The 16434-nt window shown below is 32.3% G+C and overlaps 6 protein-coding genes across 6 annotated transcripts in view; 4 read left to right on the top strand and 2 right to left on the bottom strand.

Moving 5' to 3' along the window:
• The window catches only part of LOC107365132 (uncharacterized), a 39671-nt gene extending 37560 nt beyond the window's left edge, over positions 1–2111 (bottom strand). Inside the window, exon 1 of the mRNA XM_015932598.3 lies at positions 946–2111. Coding sequence (XP_015788084.2) covers positions 946–1400 — 455 coding nt within the window. The 5' untranslated portion in view covers positions 1401–2111. The remainder of the gene's footprint in view (positions 1–945) is intronic.
• A 1242-nt stretch (positions 2112–3353) lies between these two features.
• Positions 3354–4889, top strand: LOC107365131 (ras-related protein Rab-2). Its single transcript, XM_015932597.3, has 2 exons — positions 3354–3463; positions 3775–4889. Exons 1-2 carry the CDS (start codon positions 3418–3420, stop codon positions 4365–4367), a joined length of 639 nt encoding a protein of 212 aa, XP_015788083.1. The 5' UTR covers positions 3354–3417; the 3' UTR covers positions 4368–4889.
• Positions 4890–6242: 1353 nt separating this feature from the next.
• Positions 6243–8440, top strand: LOC107365130 (ADP-ribosylation factor-like protein 15). Its single transcript, XM_015932596.3, has 3 exons — positions 6243–6862; positions 6987–7365; positions 7696–8440. The coding sequence occupies exons 1-3, from the start codon at positions 6800–6802 to the stop codon at positions 7863–7865; spliced, it is 612 nt and encodes a 203-aa protein (XP_015788082.2). The 5' UTR covers positions 6243–6799; the 3' UTR covers positions 7866–8440.
• A 2193-nt stretch (positions 8441–10633) lies between these two features.
• LOC107365127 (ras GTPase-activating-like protein IQGAP3) lies at positions 10634–13916 on the top strand. The gene has a single exon (XM_015932593.3). The coding sequence runs from the start codon at positions 10832–10834 to the stop codon at positions 13340–13342; it is 2511 nt and encodes an 836-aa protein (XP_015788079.2). The 5' UTR covers positions 10634–10831; the 3' UTR covers positions 13343–13916.
• lwr (ubiquitin conjugating enzyme lesswright) lies at positions 13906–15119 on the bottom strand. Its single transcript, XM_015932595.2, has 4 exons — positions 14891–15119; positions 14651–14734; positions 14163–14425; positions 13906–14067 (listed from the first exon to the last, which is right to left on the bottom strand). The coding sequence occupies exons 1-4, from the start codon at positions 14954–14956 to the stop codon at positions 14001–14003; spliced, it is 480 nt and encodes a 159-aa protein (XP_015788081.1). The 5' UTR covers positions 14957–15119; the 3' UTR covers positions 13906–14000.
• A 106-nt stretch (positions 15120–15225) lies between these two features.
• On the top strand, positions 15226–15921 carry mRpS11 (mitochondrial ribosomal protein S11). The gene has a single exon (XM_015932594.3). The coding sequence runs from the start codon at positions 15226–15228 to the stop codon at positions 15823–15825; it is 600 nt and encodes a 199-aa protein (XP_015788080.1). The 3' UTR covers positions 15826–15921.
• The last annotated feature ends 513 nt before the right edge of the window (positions 15922–16434 follow it).

Here is a 16434-nt window from a genome sequence, read left to right as displayed (position 1 = left end):
ATTTGATCAACTTGAATCTACTTGAAAAGACTTTGATTAAGTATTAGTTTAATTACATCTTTGATCAATTGTTTCGATTTAATCTTCAAACAAGATTATAATTAAATATGCAAAAATCAACAGCTTTCAGTCAAAATAAGATGGGTTAATGACTTTAATTAACCATTTAATGGTAATTAAACTCGAGACTAGTTGAGATTTGGTTATAAAATTTGTCAGATTATTTTCAATCGACAATTAACTGAGCATTATTGGTTACAATGGGTTGAAATGTTACATTGGAAAGTAATTTTGTTTTATCAAATATCTTAATTGTTCATATTTGTAATTGCTTTAATTTATCTGATTAGGTTAAGTTTAGTCAGTCGATTTATACGGTTTAGTTAGTTGATGAGTTGCCAACATTAAAATTAACTGTAAGGTCAATGTCAACTTTGAATCAACTTTGAATTTAACTTTTATCTCGTTTTACAGTCACATTGTCAGGCTGCAAACAATCACATTTGATTGAAGGAATTGAAGTTTTGGGTAAATCATTAAAACATTTCATTGCTAAACTTATCAGAAATGTTTCCTGTTATTGTCTGAGTTACTCTGATGATCAACTTGAAAGTTAACAATAAGGCAAGAAGGCTTCAATTTTGATGAGCACAAACTTTAAGGTAACAGATATTAATATTAATACAATAGAGTGAAGGTGGGAAAGGATGAAATAGACGACAGTGATTAATACCAATCATGTTGAGGAGCAACTGTGCTGTAACGTTAAATAGTGAAGAAATGAAGCAAAATGTTGTCAGAGTAAATTGTAAATGTGTTGCTTGAAAACATGGTTTCAAACGACCTGTCATTAGGTGATTTATTTCACCTCTTCAATTGTTTGTTTGGTTTACAGTTGATCACAATTAATTTGTGATTATCTTGTTTTAAAGTCATTTTGCTTACCTTTGATAGTTATTTCCAGGTTTACTTGAAAGGACAGTTTCTGGTTCTCGGTTGGTCACTGATTGACGGACAATTTTAAACAAACCAGATTCAAATTTAGCCATTTTCATGGTAATAACAAGTGTACAATGGCTTGGAGAATCCATTTTGTTAACATTAATTTCAGGACTTACAAGTTTACCCAGAATACCATTATTTTGATATCCTGATGATTGTTCACGATTAACAGTTGATGTTTTAAAATCAAGCCATGTTTCACTTTCATTGACAGATTTAATCAATTGAAACGGATAACCAACAATCCAATGACACTTGTAATCACTTTGAGTTGATAAATTGAAATCGCAATTAAGGGATAAATTATTGGTTGCTCCAGTGGATAAGGGTAAAATCAAGAGCAATAAAAACAACAATAATGTGAACAGAAACACAATTAACATCCAATTGGAAGCCATTTTTGTTTTGTTCCTTGGCTAATGTAATATTATTTTATTTTTTTCTTTGGCTTGGTATTGTTGTGAATCAGGCTGATACAAAATGATGATTGACGCTACAATTAACACTCCATTGATCTAGTTAAGTAACAAAATTAGATGATCTGTGGAGTATAAAGTGAACAGATGAACATTCATGTTGCACCAATAGCTGAATACTTTTGGACACTCAACTTGGATGCAAGTTTAAGATGAACATGGAGACATGGAGAAGGAAAAAAGGACATAAATGTAAGAAGAGCTGGTTTGGTTGAGAAAACGTTTAGAAGGAAACTTTTGTTTCTTTTTCTCTACTTTTTTCTACTCTTCTTACTTAGACGTTGTCACTGCTATTCTTAGCAGTAGTATTGTTATTATTTAAGATGAATATACTTGAACTGGTAGAAATGAAAAGCAAAGAAAAGCAAAGGTTGGATGATTTCCAGAGGGAACCAGAACGAAGTGTTAAGTCTTTCAGTTGGAATCAAGCTGATTTAGCTTGATCCATGTTGTCTGTTGGTGTTGCTGTCTTTTAATCATCCAGTGGCGCTTTAATCCATATCTTGTTATTTCCATTGGAAAAAGTTGATTCAAAAGTGTGTGGGATACGTTGATAAGAAAAAAATGTGAAAAATAAGGAGTTCGGTGAAAATTGGAATGGCAATGATGCTGGTGTTGATGATGATGAGGATACTGTTGAAGTAGAAAAGAAAGAAAAATCAAAATTAGAATTTGAATGCCTGTCAATTTGGTACAATATTTAAGGTTACATGGGAAAAGTGAGCTCGACTTGTTCAAGTTAAATGAAGGAATGAAAGAAAAAGATCTTGATAATATTTATTGACCTTGCGTAATTCAGAGGGAGGCATAAACATCTTTTTAGGTGCTGCTTTTGTCACTGAGTGCTTCAAGTGTCTTCAAAATCAACCAAATATTAACGTTAAAAAGGGTTGCTGATTGACTATGTTGACAGAGTCTCACTTATTTCTCAAATTTCAACCTTTGTTTAATATTGCTTACCTGATATTGTAATCCAAGTTGACAATCTCGAAATGTTCAAGAAAAAGGTAAACCATAAATCAAGCTAATCCAATCCAATAAATAAGTTTGGTTTGTCAAAGTAATTCCACCAATTTGATATCATTTTATCCGGTTAAAGGCTGCAAGTTTCCCTTGTACACTAGTAGTCAGGGTTAAGTTAACAAAAAAGGGTCAGCGTTAAGTTAATTTTTAGGTGTCGCCATCTCGAGCATTTACAGTTTTAAGAGACACTAAAAAATGAAATCTATAAAAAATTAAGTTCGATCTTAAAGGTACTTTTATTTCTTGTTAGATGGCGACTATGAAAAAAATCTCCACTTTTCTTAACTTAACCCTGACTACTAGTGTATAAGAAATGTACCAGAAAAAAATCCGTTAATCTTGACGTTATTGATTTTTGAGTAAACTAAGATAGAAATAAATTCACATATTTTAACACATTTTGATTTATCTGAAGCTATGAAAAAGTCAAGTGAACAAAAGATAAATTACCATCTTTCATGCTCATTAATATTGAATGTTGATTGATTGTTTATTAAAGTATTAACTAAATCAAACACTTTTTTGTATTCGCTTTCGCAGACTTTTTTAATAGAAAGATTTGTGGCTCCATCTTGAGCGCCTTAAAAGTCATAGAGTTTAATAGTTTTTACAATTAGTTGAAAAGCTTTTATTGAGCGATACAATTGGAGAATTATTTAATCAACAATATTTTGAATGAAATCTGATTATATGAAATTATTCAGAATAAATTGAGAAATTATTTTCTTAATTGATTAAAAAGCAAGTTGAATTTCTGGTTCGATGTATCGAATTTTTGGTCGATTATCGATGGTTAGGAAACATCAATCAATGAATAATCTAAAATTATTGGAGTAACTCTTACTTGTTTACAAACACATATTGAAGCTGTAACCTTAAATTTTTTTGTAAACAACCCGAATTTGTCATCGTCAAAATGTCTTATGCGTTTCTTTTTAAATATATTATCATTGGTGATACAGGTAATGTTCAAATTAATTTAAAATGTGATTGTTGTAACTTATGTTAATTAACATTCCAACTCTACTCTTAACCATTGCTGGTTAATTTCTTTTTACTACACTGTGTCTCCCTTAATTCTGAGTCTTTTCCCTTTCATCTTCTTTCTACCTTTTGCCTGGTTTACTGTTGCTTTCTCTTTCTCTCAAAGCTCTCCATTTTTATCCTGTTTGTGCCTCTAAACTCGCAATATGTTTGCTTGACAATCATTTGCTTGGCTGCAGCTTTCCATTGGCCATTTTACTGATTATTTCTATATTTTTGTATCCTTTAGGAGTTGGTAAATCTTGCTTACTTTTACAGTTTACTGATAAAAGATTTCAACCAGTACATGATCTAACAATTGGTGTTGAGTTTGGTGCTCGTATGATACCTATTGATGGGAAACAAATTAAATTACAGATATGGGACACTGCAGGCCAAGAAGCGTTCAGGTCTATCACTCGATCTTATTACAGAGGTGCTGCTGGAGCATTATTGGTCTATGATATCACTCGTCGTGATACGTTCAACCATTTGACTACATGGCTTGAAGATGCTCGTCAACATTCCAATTCTAACATGGTGATAATGCTTATCGGTAATAAAAGTGATTTAGAATCACGACGTGAAGTGAAAAAGGAAGAAGGTGAAAATTTTGCTCGGGAACATGGTCTCATCTTTATGGAGACTTCAGCTAAAACTGCAGCCAATGTCGAAGAGGCTTTCATTAACACTGCTAAAGAGATTTACGAGAAAATCCAAGAGGGTGTTTTTGACATCAATAACGAATCTAATGGGATCAAAGTCGGACCTCAACATTCACCTTCAAATTCCAGTGTACCTTTAGGAGGCAACAGTTCTAATTCATCTGGAAATTGTTGTTGAGAAACGCAGGAATTATATACCTCTGATATATATAAATATATATTTGCACGCATATACAACACATACATAACAATTGAAAAACTCACAACTCTAAATACATCCATACATACATGAATACATACACACATTACATATTGAATCTTCATAAATCCAACTCAGAAAATAACGAACTAAAATCTTGGAATGCTCACGCAACAACAACTACGTTTGCAAAGACGAAACAAGATGAACCAGGAGATAACAACAAGGCAGCTTGTTAAACAATAAGATCATGAATATATAAATGAGAAGCTTCATTACCCTAAAGGATCTGTGTTGATCGTACCAACCAATTGAAATGAAAACTCTTTTCTAAAGTCCATCCCGAATTTACCTATTTGTAACCATGGATCTCTTTTTACCTTGAACACTTCTCCATACTAGTCTAATAATCTCCTTTTCCATTCATCTTTCGTTTTCTCAATGCCCTTTCAACCCAAAAAATAAATCAACTCAATATTGTGGGTAAATTTGTCCTCTTAATTACCGATTTTGTCCAGCTTATAAATCTCAGGTTTTTGCTCACTGTCACTCGCAAGTGCATCCAAAGACGCGTTTATTGATGATTATTCGATCTCGTAATAGAGATTTTTAATAATGTCAAAATTCACTGGAAATTTTAAATTTAACACCAATTCTCTAATGACATTTGAATGTTGATTCGCAAAAATTAATCCTCATAGCCTTTACATCTAAAATATTTTGAATCATGTGATGTCAAAGATAAGCTACATCAAATTGTATCATTTTGCACCTGATTTTTGATTCATTTACAAAGCAAATGATTGAAAATTTAATACAATTTATGATTGTCAGATTAGCAGTTAATTTGTAACGATCATAAAAAATGATAGATTATTCGATAGATCAAATTGAACAATCAGAAACCACCTTTCAATGTTGAATCAATCTGATAAATACTTAACTGTAGCTGTGTTTCAAACAGTGAATGTACTTCAGTTAGAATGGCTATAAGACAATCTTTAATTCTTGGGACAATTCAAATTGAACTTTATCTAATTGTAAAACTGTCTAACCTGCATTAAAGATTGAAAGTGAAAGTAAAATTAAAGGTTAAGATGTTAGAATAAAAGCAAGACCGTTAAGATCAGAATAAACTTTAATTAAAGATGAAAAGGTTAACATATAATAATTCCATAGTAGTTTTCAATTGTTTCATCCTAAAATTGAAACAAAATACCACTGTTTTAATGCATTAAGACCACTCTTAGTTCAGGTTCAATAGATTAAATTGGATTTGACCATTTATTTAATCATTTTCACCATTTCAACCTTTAAAGGATAAAACTAAAGACTTAAATTTTATCAAATTAATAAATAAATGGATGGGAAGATGAAGATGAAACTTGGTTACCATCGTGATGAATATCCTCTATTTGCGTCAGCATCTGATTCTGGGTCAAGGATATGTTCGTCTTCATCATATGACAAACTCCTGAGCTATTATCTCATCCTTATCCTTTTCAATCAAGGAAACCTCGTTAATTGTATTCTTCCCTCGCTAAATTACGATGGCCAGGAAGGATTTATTATTATCTTGGCGTAATGAGCCGACTAATGTTGACCATTCAGGGAATGTTTTAAAAATCTTAGCAAAAATAAGTGTTGGAACTATAAGAAATGCGAATCTCTCTTTACGCTCAATAGCATTAAGATTTGGCTAACTATTAATAATAATTAAACAATGAACACAGCTTGTAAATCTAACCATAAAAACCCTTTTTTGATGAATCTGAAGGAATTGGAAGGAATCTCGATTCATTGGAAAGCCGTTAAGAAGCGTTGGGGTTGAATTTTCCCTCATTTTACCATTTGAACATCAGATGAGTTAGCATTTGACATTAAATTGATCACCTTGTTTGAAATTTTGATTCATTTCCAACTTGAAAGACCTACAATAAATCTTGCATTACCTTTCTCTCTTTCCCTTTGCTCATTTCTTACTCTGTCTATTTTGCTTTCTCTCTATTTTCATTTTCATCTCTTCTGGTTTTCCCTCAACCCATGCGATGTAAACAATGTTAACTGTTCAAAGAAGAATTCTAAACATGCTGTTAACACAATTACCTTCTAGTTTATAGTAAATTGTAATACTTGATTAAAGTCAATTGTTTCCATCAATGTGATTAAATCATCAACCGTTAGCTCAACAACAATGGGATCTTGAAAATTTTAAATAATTTTTTCGCTTTTTCTGTGTAAAAATCTCATTTTTTCAGTTTTCTACCATCACTCTAATCCCTCCTTTATTGTTTCGGATCTTCATTCTTTCATCATGAACTTATAATTAATTGTGGTTATTTCTGACATTTCATTTTATTTTTGATTCCTCTATTTTACTGCGGTTAACTGCTACAATTGATCTTTTTGAGATGCCTGGTGTTCGAGAAACAATTAACTCAAGCTTCACAGCATGCAGAACAGGATTGAGAAAAGTAAGATTCTAACCGTTGTTTAAGATTTACATTTCGTACATTTTTTCGATCATTTATTTTCATTTTATATTATTAATCCATCTAATTTGATCTTTTTTTGTTGAAAAAATGATTCCCTCTTTAGTGCTGGCAATGGATTCAGTGTCACAAGCCAATTGTGTTCATTCTTCAAGATCAATACAATGTTCTTTGCTTAGGATTAAGTGGTGCTGGTAAAACAACCTTATTATCTCATCTGGTGGATGAACCACTATCTAATTGTGAACCTACTAGTGGATTTAATATTAAAACATTGCCAATCAAGAACACTGTAATTAGTATAAAGGAGCTTGGAGGATCATTTCAAGTTCAACGCTTTTGGGACCATTATTTTGGAAGTAAACATGGCATCCTTTTTGTTGTTGATTCATCTGATACAGATGAGGAATTAAATACTGCCAAGGAAGCTTTAAGAGTTGTTCTGTCCGATCAACGGCTCACCAGTAAACCTTGCCTTATATTAGGTAAGCATATCAAATTTCCTGTGTTCATTTCACTTAGGAATCAACAAAATCTGGATTTGCGGTCGCTTTCTATTCTCAAGGATATTTCCATAGGTTCATTTTGAAGCATATCACTTTTTTGTAGTTAGTGGTTTTACGATTTGCTGTTTTTGTTTCAAATTTTGCATTGTTTTACTTTTCTTGGTTTACTCAAGGTTGATTCTTGTTTTGTTTTACTTATACGGGAATAATTTGGAGTACACCTTGAATTTAACAGTTTGATTTGAGTTCCAATTCTTTCATTATTCCAACAATGAGTGATACTAATTCCATTATTTTTCTTTGTTCTAGGTACTCACTCTGATTTAGATGGAGCTAGAAGCTCAGAGGAAATTGAACGTTATTTTCAACCCTTGATGAATGGAAGGAAATGGTGTGTCTCATGTTGCTCTGCATACGATCGATCTCAAATTGTTTCTGCCCTTGAAACGCTTATTGATCTCATGGTTATGAATATTTGATACTCACAAATTTGTCAGATGTATTGAAAACTTCAAATTGTCATAATATCTGATTACCACCAAGATATTTTGCATCCCGTCAACTGGATATTTATTGGATTTATTTAATCATAGTGCAGTTGAATATGTGATCAATTCCATTTTCAATTTTAACCAAGTACGACAGTACATTGTTCTGGAAGTCAATAGTGTTATTTCCAAGTACCATCAGCAGCAAACCTTTTCTTCATTTATATTTACCTGTAACTTACTTTACTACCTATGAATGTACAATGGAGTCTTTGAAGTATAATCAACTCTAGTAAAAAAGCTGAACCACAATTGCTACTTTTGGTTGACAATCCTTTTCAAGATGGTCATCACTTTAATCAATCCTAAGAACAATAGTGAAATTAAACTTCATTTTATTATCTATCTATTACCATATTATCGTCTCGAAGTAATCAAGTGATAATAATGATTCAAAGAACTACAGACCAGGAATCCAAATGGTTTATTATTGTTCGAAACCAAACCAACAGTGAAATTAAAGTTGAAATGAATTGACCACAATAAACTTAATTTTGAGCTCAAAACTATTCTACTGTTTTGAATACATAACATTATTTAGTAAAAGCTGATGAAACTTTATTGACAAAACAATAGCCATCAAACCATCAATCAATAGGTTAGATCATGAAAATTTCATTAGTAATTTATTTTATACGTATTGCTTCCAATGTTATTGTTATTAGATTTCAAAGATGAAAGATTCTGAAAATCATGAGCACAGATTCTTACGAAAGATTTATCTGAATCTCCAACACACATTAAATGAAAATCTTCATTGAAATGAACGGAGCCTGAAACACATGAATGACTAGGACAACACATGATCTAAAATAGATCCGAGCAATGATTAATGAATGAAAAGTCACAAGTCATAATGTACTCACAAGATTGTTTTAGAGTAAGAAATCACATTTCTTATGAACAAGATCAAATTTGGCAAAAAACAGATCTAGGGAAACTAAAAATTTTAAGAAATAGTAACAATAAGTTCAAATGAACTTACGATTCATTAATAAAAATTTCACTGATTAAACGCTAGCGCCATCTTATGAGCTCTATAAGTAAATGCATGAAGTGATGGAAAGATCAAAGAGTAAGGTAACCTTACTCTTTGGGAAAGATTTTGTTAAGTGATTCTAATCTAATCGGTCATTCTAATCAAGGGCTTACTTATTTAAATTTTGAGTGTGTCTGTGTTTACAAGATCAATTGCAGCTAGACTTGTTATTCAGCGAAGACGATGTATTCTTAAATAAACTTCATTCATCGTTGCTGTTATATTTTCTTGTTTAACTAGTGATTCACCAGTTTGGTTAACTTTCCAATTCTATCATTGAAAGACATTATTGATAAGAGTAATCATTAAAATCATGAAAATCAGTTGGAGTATTCATTCATATCATAGTACATTATATTTTTCACAAATTAATGCACAATTGCAATGTGATTCAATATCGAATCAGAATATATTTCATGAAAATATTTTTGTTGCGATTTGTCTCGACTGTATAAAATTATATTTTAGTTTATCTGGAGTTTCCTAAACTACTAAATCTTGTAAAGGTATCTTGCTATAATCATGTTTATTTAGAGTACCAAGTGATTCCAGTCTGCCATTGTTTTTCAGGGTGAGAGCCTTTTCTATTTAATTGGAAGAAATATAAAACCGAAAACTAAATACTAACCGGAATAACCAGAAAGGGGTCAATCTGTACATGGTTATCTTATTCAACTTTGAAATTGGCTCAAGAAATTCTCAGCCCTTGATCCTTTCAATCTTTCAATGAGTGTTTATTCAATCACAAATGCAATTTAAACACAATGTGGTATAAGCATTAATCTTATGTTCAATTGTTCAAGGAAGAAGCATTTAGGAAAATAAAAACTCGAAAGTTTGAACAGCTGAGAACGGAATAAAAGATTTTCTTGAAAAGATAAAACTGTTGATAATTAGGATCACACCAAGAAAAAGCGTGAGCTAAAATTTGAATTTAGCTGAGAACTGTCTACGTTTATCAGCTCAAGTCGTTTTCACTGACAAGTACTGTGAGTATATGACATCAAGCTGAGTGGGCAATAATGTAAATACCGCAGAGTAACCATGAGTCAAATACAGTTAATATTAGATGAAAAACTTGAAAAGCTTCTCCAGACTGACTGATTAGACTAACCACAATTTAATCTCATCATCTGCAATGGTTTCAAACAGTCAATTTAAGGGCGACTAAAACTAAACGTCTTGAGTGTCAGTTGTCATCACCACTTTCAAATATCCACATGCAATGACACATGTAAACAATAATGATGAATCGTCGCTATCTTATGCTTCTTCCTATGATATGCTTTGACAATTTTAAGCCATTTAAGTAGTTCATCTTTTCAATCTAAATTGTCCCGATCTTCGATATGGTTTTGGTCTTTAGATCAAGTTAAATCAGGCAAAGACACAGAAGATTTGCATTTATCCATCAAATTTTTCTTGATACTTGCTTTGTTTAGTCTGGAACAGAAGAGAGTAAAAGTTGAATAAATTGGTGAAACCACTGGGTAAACGAAGTATTGGAATGTTAGCTAATCAAAATACTGAAAGGAAATCAGTCTAATTAAATTAAACATTACACATTAATAATACATTTGGTATTTTTAGTTTTGAAAGTTCACACGATAATACTATCGATGCAACAATCGATTATCAAAAGATAATGAATCGATACACTTTTGTTGTAAACAGTTTGCATGACTCAAACTTAGCGAGTCAGTTTAGTAAGGGATGTCATTTTTTGTTTATTATTTTGAATTTTTTAATTTGTTTTCTTCACTACTCAACAATCATTTGTAATCTTACTTTTAAAACTTTTACTGTGTAAATTCTTTTACTGTATATTGACTTGTGCTCTCATAGTTTGTATACTTAAATGTCTTCAGTGACTACGCCTGTGTTGCCAACTCTAGAACCTTACCGAAGATTAGCATTACGTCTCGCCTCATCAACCGGCACATCCCAGTCATCGTCTATCTCATTATTGGAAGAAATACGTGATGTCTGTCTTACTCTGTCTCTCTGTGAACAAGACTATATTATTGAAAGTGAGATGCAAAGGTTAATCGAGAAGATTACCAAATATATCAGAGTTAACCGTGAGCTGGATGAGCGGATTGAGGAGATTGATGAGAACATTGGTCTTCTAATCCGTAATTCAAGATTAACAATGAGCATGGAAGCTTTAGCAGAAATGAAGTCTATGGCAATCAGCGGATCTAGAAGAAATAAACGTAGTGGAGAAGCAAGAAAATGGACAGCTTTCGATATTTCAAGATTTTACCAAGGCCGCTGTTCTAAACTCAAATGTTATTCTCACCTATTTTATGCTTTACAAACACAGCCCCGGTATCTTTCACGTTTACTGTTTGCAGTTCCAACCTTTCAAGTCTCATCATTCTTCAAAAATTGTATATACTCATTGTTTTTCTGTGAACCAGGAGAACGAGAGATTTATCTCTTATGTCGACTACTTCAAGAAGCTCTTAAAGAAGAGGTTACTCATAAGATAACCAAAGCAAATTATATTATTGATGGTGACCCTATGATTATAACAATAGCATTGGACTGTCATCGCGCTCATCGACAAGCTTTATTTGATCTACTTCAGCCTGTGATATTAGACATTGTTTCTCTGAAAGAGCCATTCCTTTGCCTTGATCCGGTCTCCCTTTACAAAGATCGTTTTAATCTTACTGGAGCTGACTCACTGGAAGATAAAAACCTTCAAGATATTTCAATTGAACAAGCCTTGAGTGATAATCAAGTTAGAATTCAACTTGCCCATAACATTCCTCACATTGTAAAAACCTGTGGTCGGTTAATCGATACAATGGTCTCGCCTGAATTTATCGATCTCATTCCATTTGGACTCAAGTATATATGTAAAAGTTTAGACTCATTTCTCGCAGAAAAATTAAGTTCCCTTAATGAACCTTATGGTGAAGAGGAAAGAATCAAAGTCATTTCTAACGTAATTTTCACGCGCTGGATTCGTCCCTGTATACTTTTCCCTGAAGCTTATTTAACCAATATGAGGGAAAATGAGAAACGAACCAGTTTGGTATCTCGCCGAAACCTTAATGGCGTTTATAAAATTTTACAAGCAGCTGTCAACGGAAAAAGAGCATTTACATTCTCTCCAATGGTATCACAATCTACTGTGATGATTGAAGAAACTGCACAATTAGACAGCTTCTTAGGACAATCTTGGTTTCAACTGAAGCGTTTAGTAGACTCAATTTGTTGGGTCGATGATATTTCTGATATCTTCTTTTTCAATGAATTTTCTGATGAGGCTAATCTCAAGCCACCAAGCATCATGCTTTGTTTTCAAGAAATAATGGAATCTCATGCTATCTTACATAGGTATCAAAATGATATCGCTCCTAATGAAAGTGATCCACTTGATGTCGAATTTCGCTTACTTATGGAAGAATGTGGTCCGCCTCCCCAAGATATCCGAACGTTTCTTGGCTGTGATTCTAGTTATGTTGAAAATGTTGGTCAAGACGAATTGATGAATACTGAAGTCTCCTTACCTCTGAGATGTCGAGCTATCAATGATACTGATGTGACTTCGAATGCTACTATAAAAGTGAAACAAGCTCTTCTTGAATTGATAAGACAAAGGCCAAATTGTAAGGATTTGAACCAAGTTTTATTTCGTAAAGTGGAGGATGAAGAAAATGCCTGTTACGTTCTTTACAAAAATTCAATCAACTGGGTTCTTCCTCAAGAACTGAAGAAACATTCAGTAATATTTAGTCCGCTTGGAAATGATTTATGTACTCTTTTGGACTTCGCCATTCAAAACATGAGACACACTGAGGCAAGGAGTTTTGATGAAATTCTGGTCATGATAACAAACGATATTATCAACAAGCTTCAATATCGAAACCATAGATATGCAAAAATGATTAACTTGGAGGAAACATTGAATACTTTGATCACAAAACGTGAACATCTCCAGGAAATCAGTCAATGCTATGAAAAATATTTAAACAAGTGTAAAGCTAGTTACCGGTTATCTCCTGTTTTGGAAAGAATTTCTACAGCCGATGGAAATGATTCCAAACCATGTTTAAGTTATTCTGCGCTTAAGCTAAAGAAAAAGGGAATCTTAATTTCAATGGGAGACTGTAAAAAATCTACATTGAAAAGAGTCAAATTTGAACTATCCCCATCATCTGAGTCAACTTTATCAATTGAATTACGAATTTTAGAACGTGATAATGAATTTGGTAAAATCAAGTTGGACTTTCAATACCTTTTAAAGTTACAATATGATGGATATAATGTTGTTAATTTATTAGGTAGAGTTAATATGAATGTCCCCCATTTACTCTATCTAATCAATAGCAAGTTTTATTTGCGAAAAAATTGATCAATCAATTAGCATTCAAGAAAAAAACACTCAACAATAGCATTAGAAAATTAAGACAATGAACGAACAGTTTTAACAGCTTGAATATTCTATTGCTGTCTCCACTTATTTGATTATGCTAAATCACAAGAATTGTATTATTGATATTCCTCTATTATTGTGCTTTTATTTTTTTGTATCATACTCTGGCATCTAATCATTTTCACCTTCATAGCTATTACCATCGATACATTGCTCTCTACATTGGTTCGTTTCTGCATTGCAATCAATTCACACCTTTTCAGACATTTTGATTTATATACATCTCATAATCAACTGTATTTTTGCATTTGTTATCTTACTCCAATCTACTTTATTGAAATATTTTTCCTTACCATGACTTATTCCTTCAGTCAACTTTAAATTTGAATTGTTATTATTTTCTACATTAGATGTTTATAAAAAATAGATAGTTTTAAAAAAGGAGTTAAATTCGATTACGAATCAATAGAGTGAATTGAATGATTTGATCAACTCAAAAATCAACAATATTACACTCAAGAAAATAAAAAATATGACAATTATTTCACATTGACATTTTGATATTTTTATTAAATCTTTTAATGACTCATCAATAACCAAACGATGATTCCTTTATGTTTTGATTACCAATCGACAATCATTCGGTGGCTGCCATGGCTTTTGCTTGAGCTTTCACTCTCTTCTCGTATTCCAAGCGATTTTGGCTGAAAAAAGATAGATAGAAAAGAACGTTTAGTATCATATGAAAATGTCAAAAAAACTAGATTTGTTTTGAAAAATGGAAAAAATTCTATCATACCAGTAGATAGTATATGCTTCAGCCTGAGCTGGATCTTTAACATTTGGTTCGTTAAGTAAATCTTGGATACCAAGAAGAATCTGTTTAATTGTGATAGCCGGCCTCCAGTCTTTCTCTTCGTCCAATAATGAGAGACACACAGTTCCTGATGGGTAAACGTTAGGATGAAATAAAGGTGGTTCAAATTTGCATTTTGGTGGTGAAGATGGATAATCATCTTTAAAAATCATTTTCAGCTTGTAGAGACCACCATCCCAAGGAGTCTGTAACAGACAATAGAAATAGAGATTAGTTTACATTCAAAGAAAAGCTTTTAAAGAAAGGAGTAGGAAACTTGAGAAATATAATTCGGATATAATGATGACATATACTGAAAATAAACTTAATCGGACAAAGGCCATAAAAGAAAGAGAAAGAGATAGGAGAGAAAAGAGATAGAATAAAAGAAAATTGAAGATCAAGAAATTCAGTGAGATGATGGTACTTACTCCTTTTTTACCGGGGATAGCACATTCCCAATTAAGAAGATTTAAACTGCCATCAGGATTTTTGGTGGGTCTGGCAATGAAACCCTATATACAAAGAAACAATTGAAACAACATAATGAGCAATAAAAGTCAACGTTTGATGATTGGAAATAAAATGGTACCAAGAACAAGAAAGAGAAAGGAAAAAATTTGGTTAAGAAATACGCGGTTAAAAAGAAGAAAAGATGTTGGTTTACTTACAAAAGGATGATCCTTTCTCCAAGCTTTCCTCTCTTCGGCTAATCTAGCGACCGCAATACCTGACATGATGAATGACCAGAGATGATTACTTTGATAATGGTAATGTTGTCCAGAATAAAGGTTGATATCGATTAACAAATTAAGAAGTATGAAAAACAAAAGGATACAATTAAAACATCTACCAACTCAAGATTGGAGTTTAGTGTAAAATTGCGTTTGACTCTTTTTATTGGAATACCTTCTCTTTTCAACAGATGTCGCTGTTTTCAATTTGAAAAATCTGTTTTTCTGTTTTTGTTTTTGTTCAATAAAATTGAATTTTTTGATTTTTCATTATGTTATTTAAATCTTTGTATTTTATTAGATGCCAAATTTCAAATAATTTAAGGCTGCCATGCAGTTTACAGCAACAATTTTTTCATACTGCAAAACCGTTGGCTCATAAGTGGAGTTTAAGTGAATATCGTAAAGGAGCTCCTAGACGGGATGATGGAACAGCAGGGCTACCAGTGGACTTTTATGGAGAAAAAGTGATCGACTATCCATCCGTTGATACTCCAACTACTTTGTTCAACGGAATCCCATATGAGTCACTTCCACGACTGTCCATAACTTGTACCAAAAACAATACCAAGCTGTCTTTATGGGACTCCAAAAACACTCCTATGGGTAAAAAGTCTTGTTATACTGAAGGTTTTAAAGGATCTAAGAAAGGAACCACAGTTGCCGCTCAAGCTGCAGCATTGGCTATGTGCAAGTTGCTCAAGTTATTGGACACTACCACTGTAAAGGTCATTATGAGAGGCCTTGGACCTGGGCGAATGCCTTCAATACAAGTCCTGGAAAAACAAGGCATCAATGTAGTTTCCATAACAGATACCACTGACTATGTTGTTACTAAAACAGCTAGGCCAAAGAAAGCTCGGAGAACATAGGCTGAAATGGACTGCATTTCGTCATCTTAACTGGTGGCCAATTTTGTTATACTAGTTTCGAAGTAGAATTAAAGTTTATTATCTTCTGATGGACTATACATATGCAGTTTAATTTATTTTTTCATGCAATCTAAACATTTTATGTTTCAACGCGTCTTCAACTTTAAGGTTTAGATTTACATATAAGCTTTGGCCGTTTTCATCCTTTTGATAAAAATAATTAGCTACTGTTGGCTCAAAATAATTATTGTTAATATTAAGAATTCAGTCATTAGTGTAGTTAATGTAGAAATTCATCGATAAATTTGATATGCATGAACTTTTTAAGGAGTTTTTAAGATATGTTTTTGTACGAAAATTGTAGATTGCAGCCCTGTAGAAGTAGAAGAGTTAAAGATGTTTGGTAGTTGAACAATTTGAAGGGTGAATAAAACGAAATTTCAATGGGCAATTTACCTGAAAGAGGCTAAAGACTCATGTAATTATCTAATACTTTGTTAGCAACTGTAACTTTAACTTTTCTTTAGGCAAATATTTAATTCCCTAATCAGTTCCAATCAATCAATCTGACTTTAAATTTAGCTACATCTGAATCTAAAACACACTAAT

This window comes from Tetranychus urticae, chromosome 3 (assembly GCF_039701765.1).
Source record: "Tetranychus urticae isolate SD_2017Ah chromosome 3, NJAU_TeUrti_SD_1.0, whole genome shotgun sequence".
NCBI lineage: Eukaryota > Metazoa > Arthropoda > Arachnida > Trombidiformes > Tetranychidae > Tetranychus > Tetranychus urticae.
The sequence above is the reverse complement of the archived record's forward strand: the minus strand, read 5'-3'. Positions and strand labels throughout refer to the sequence as shown.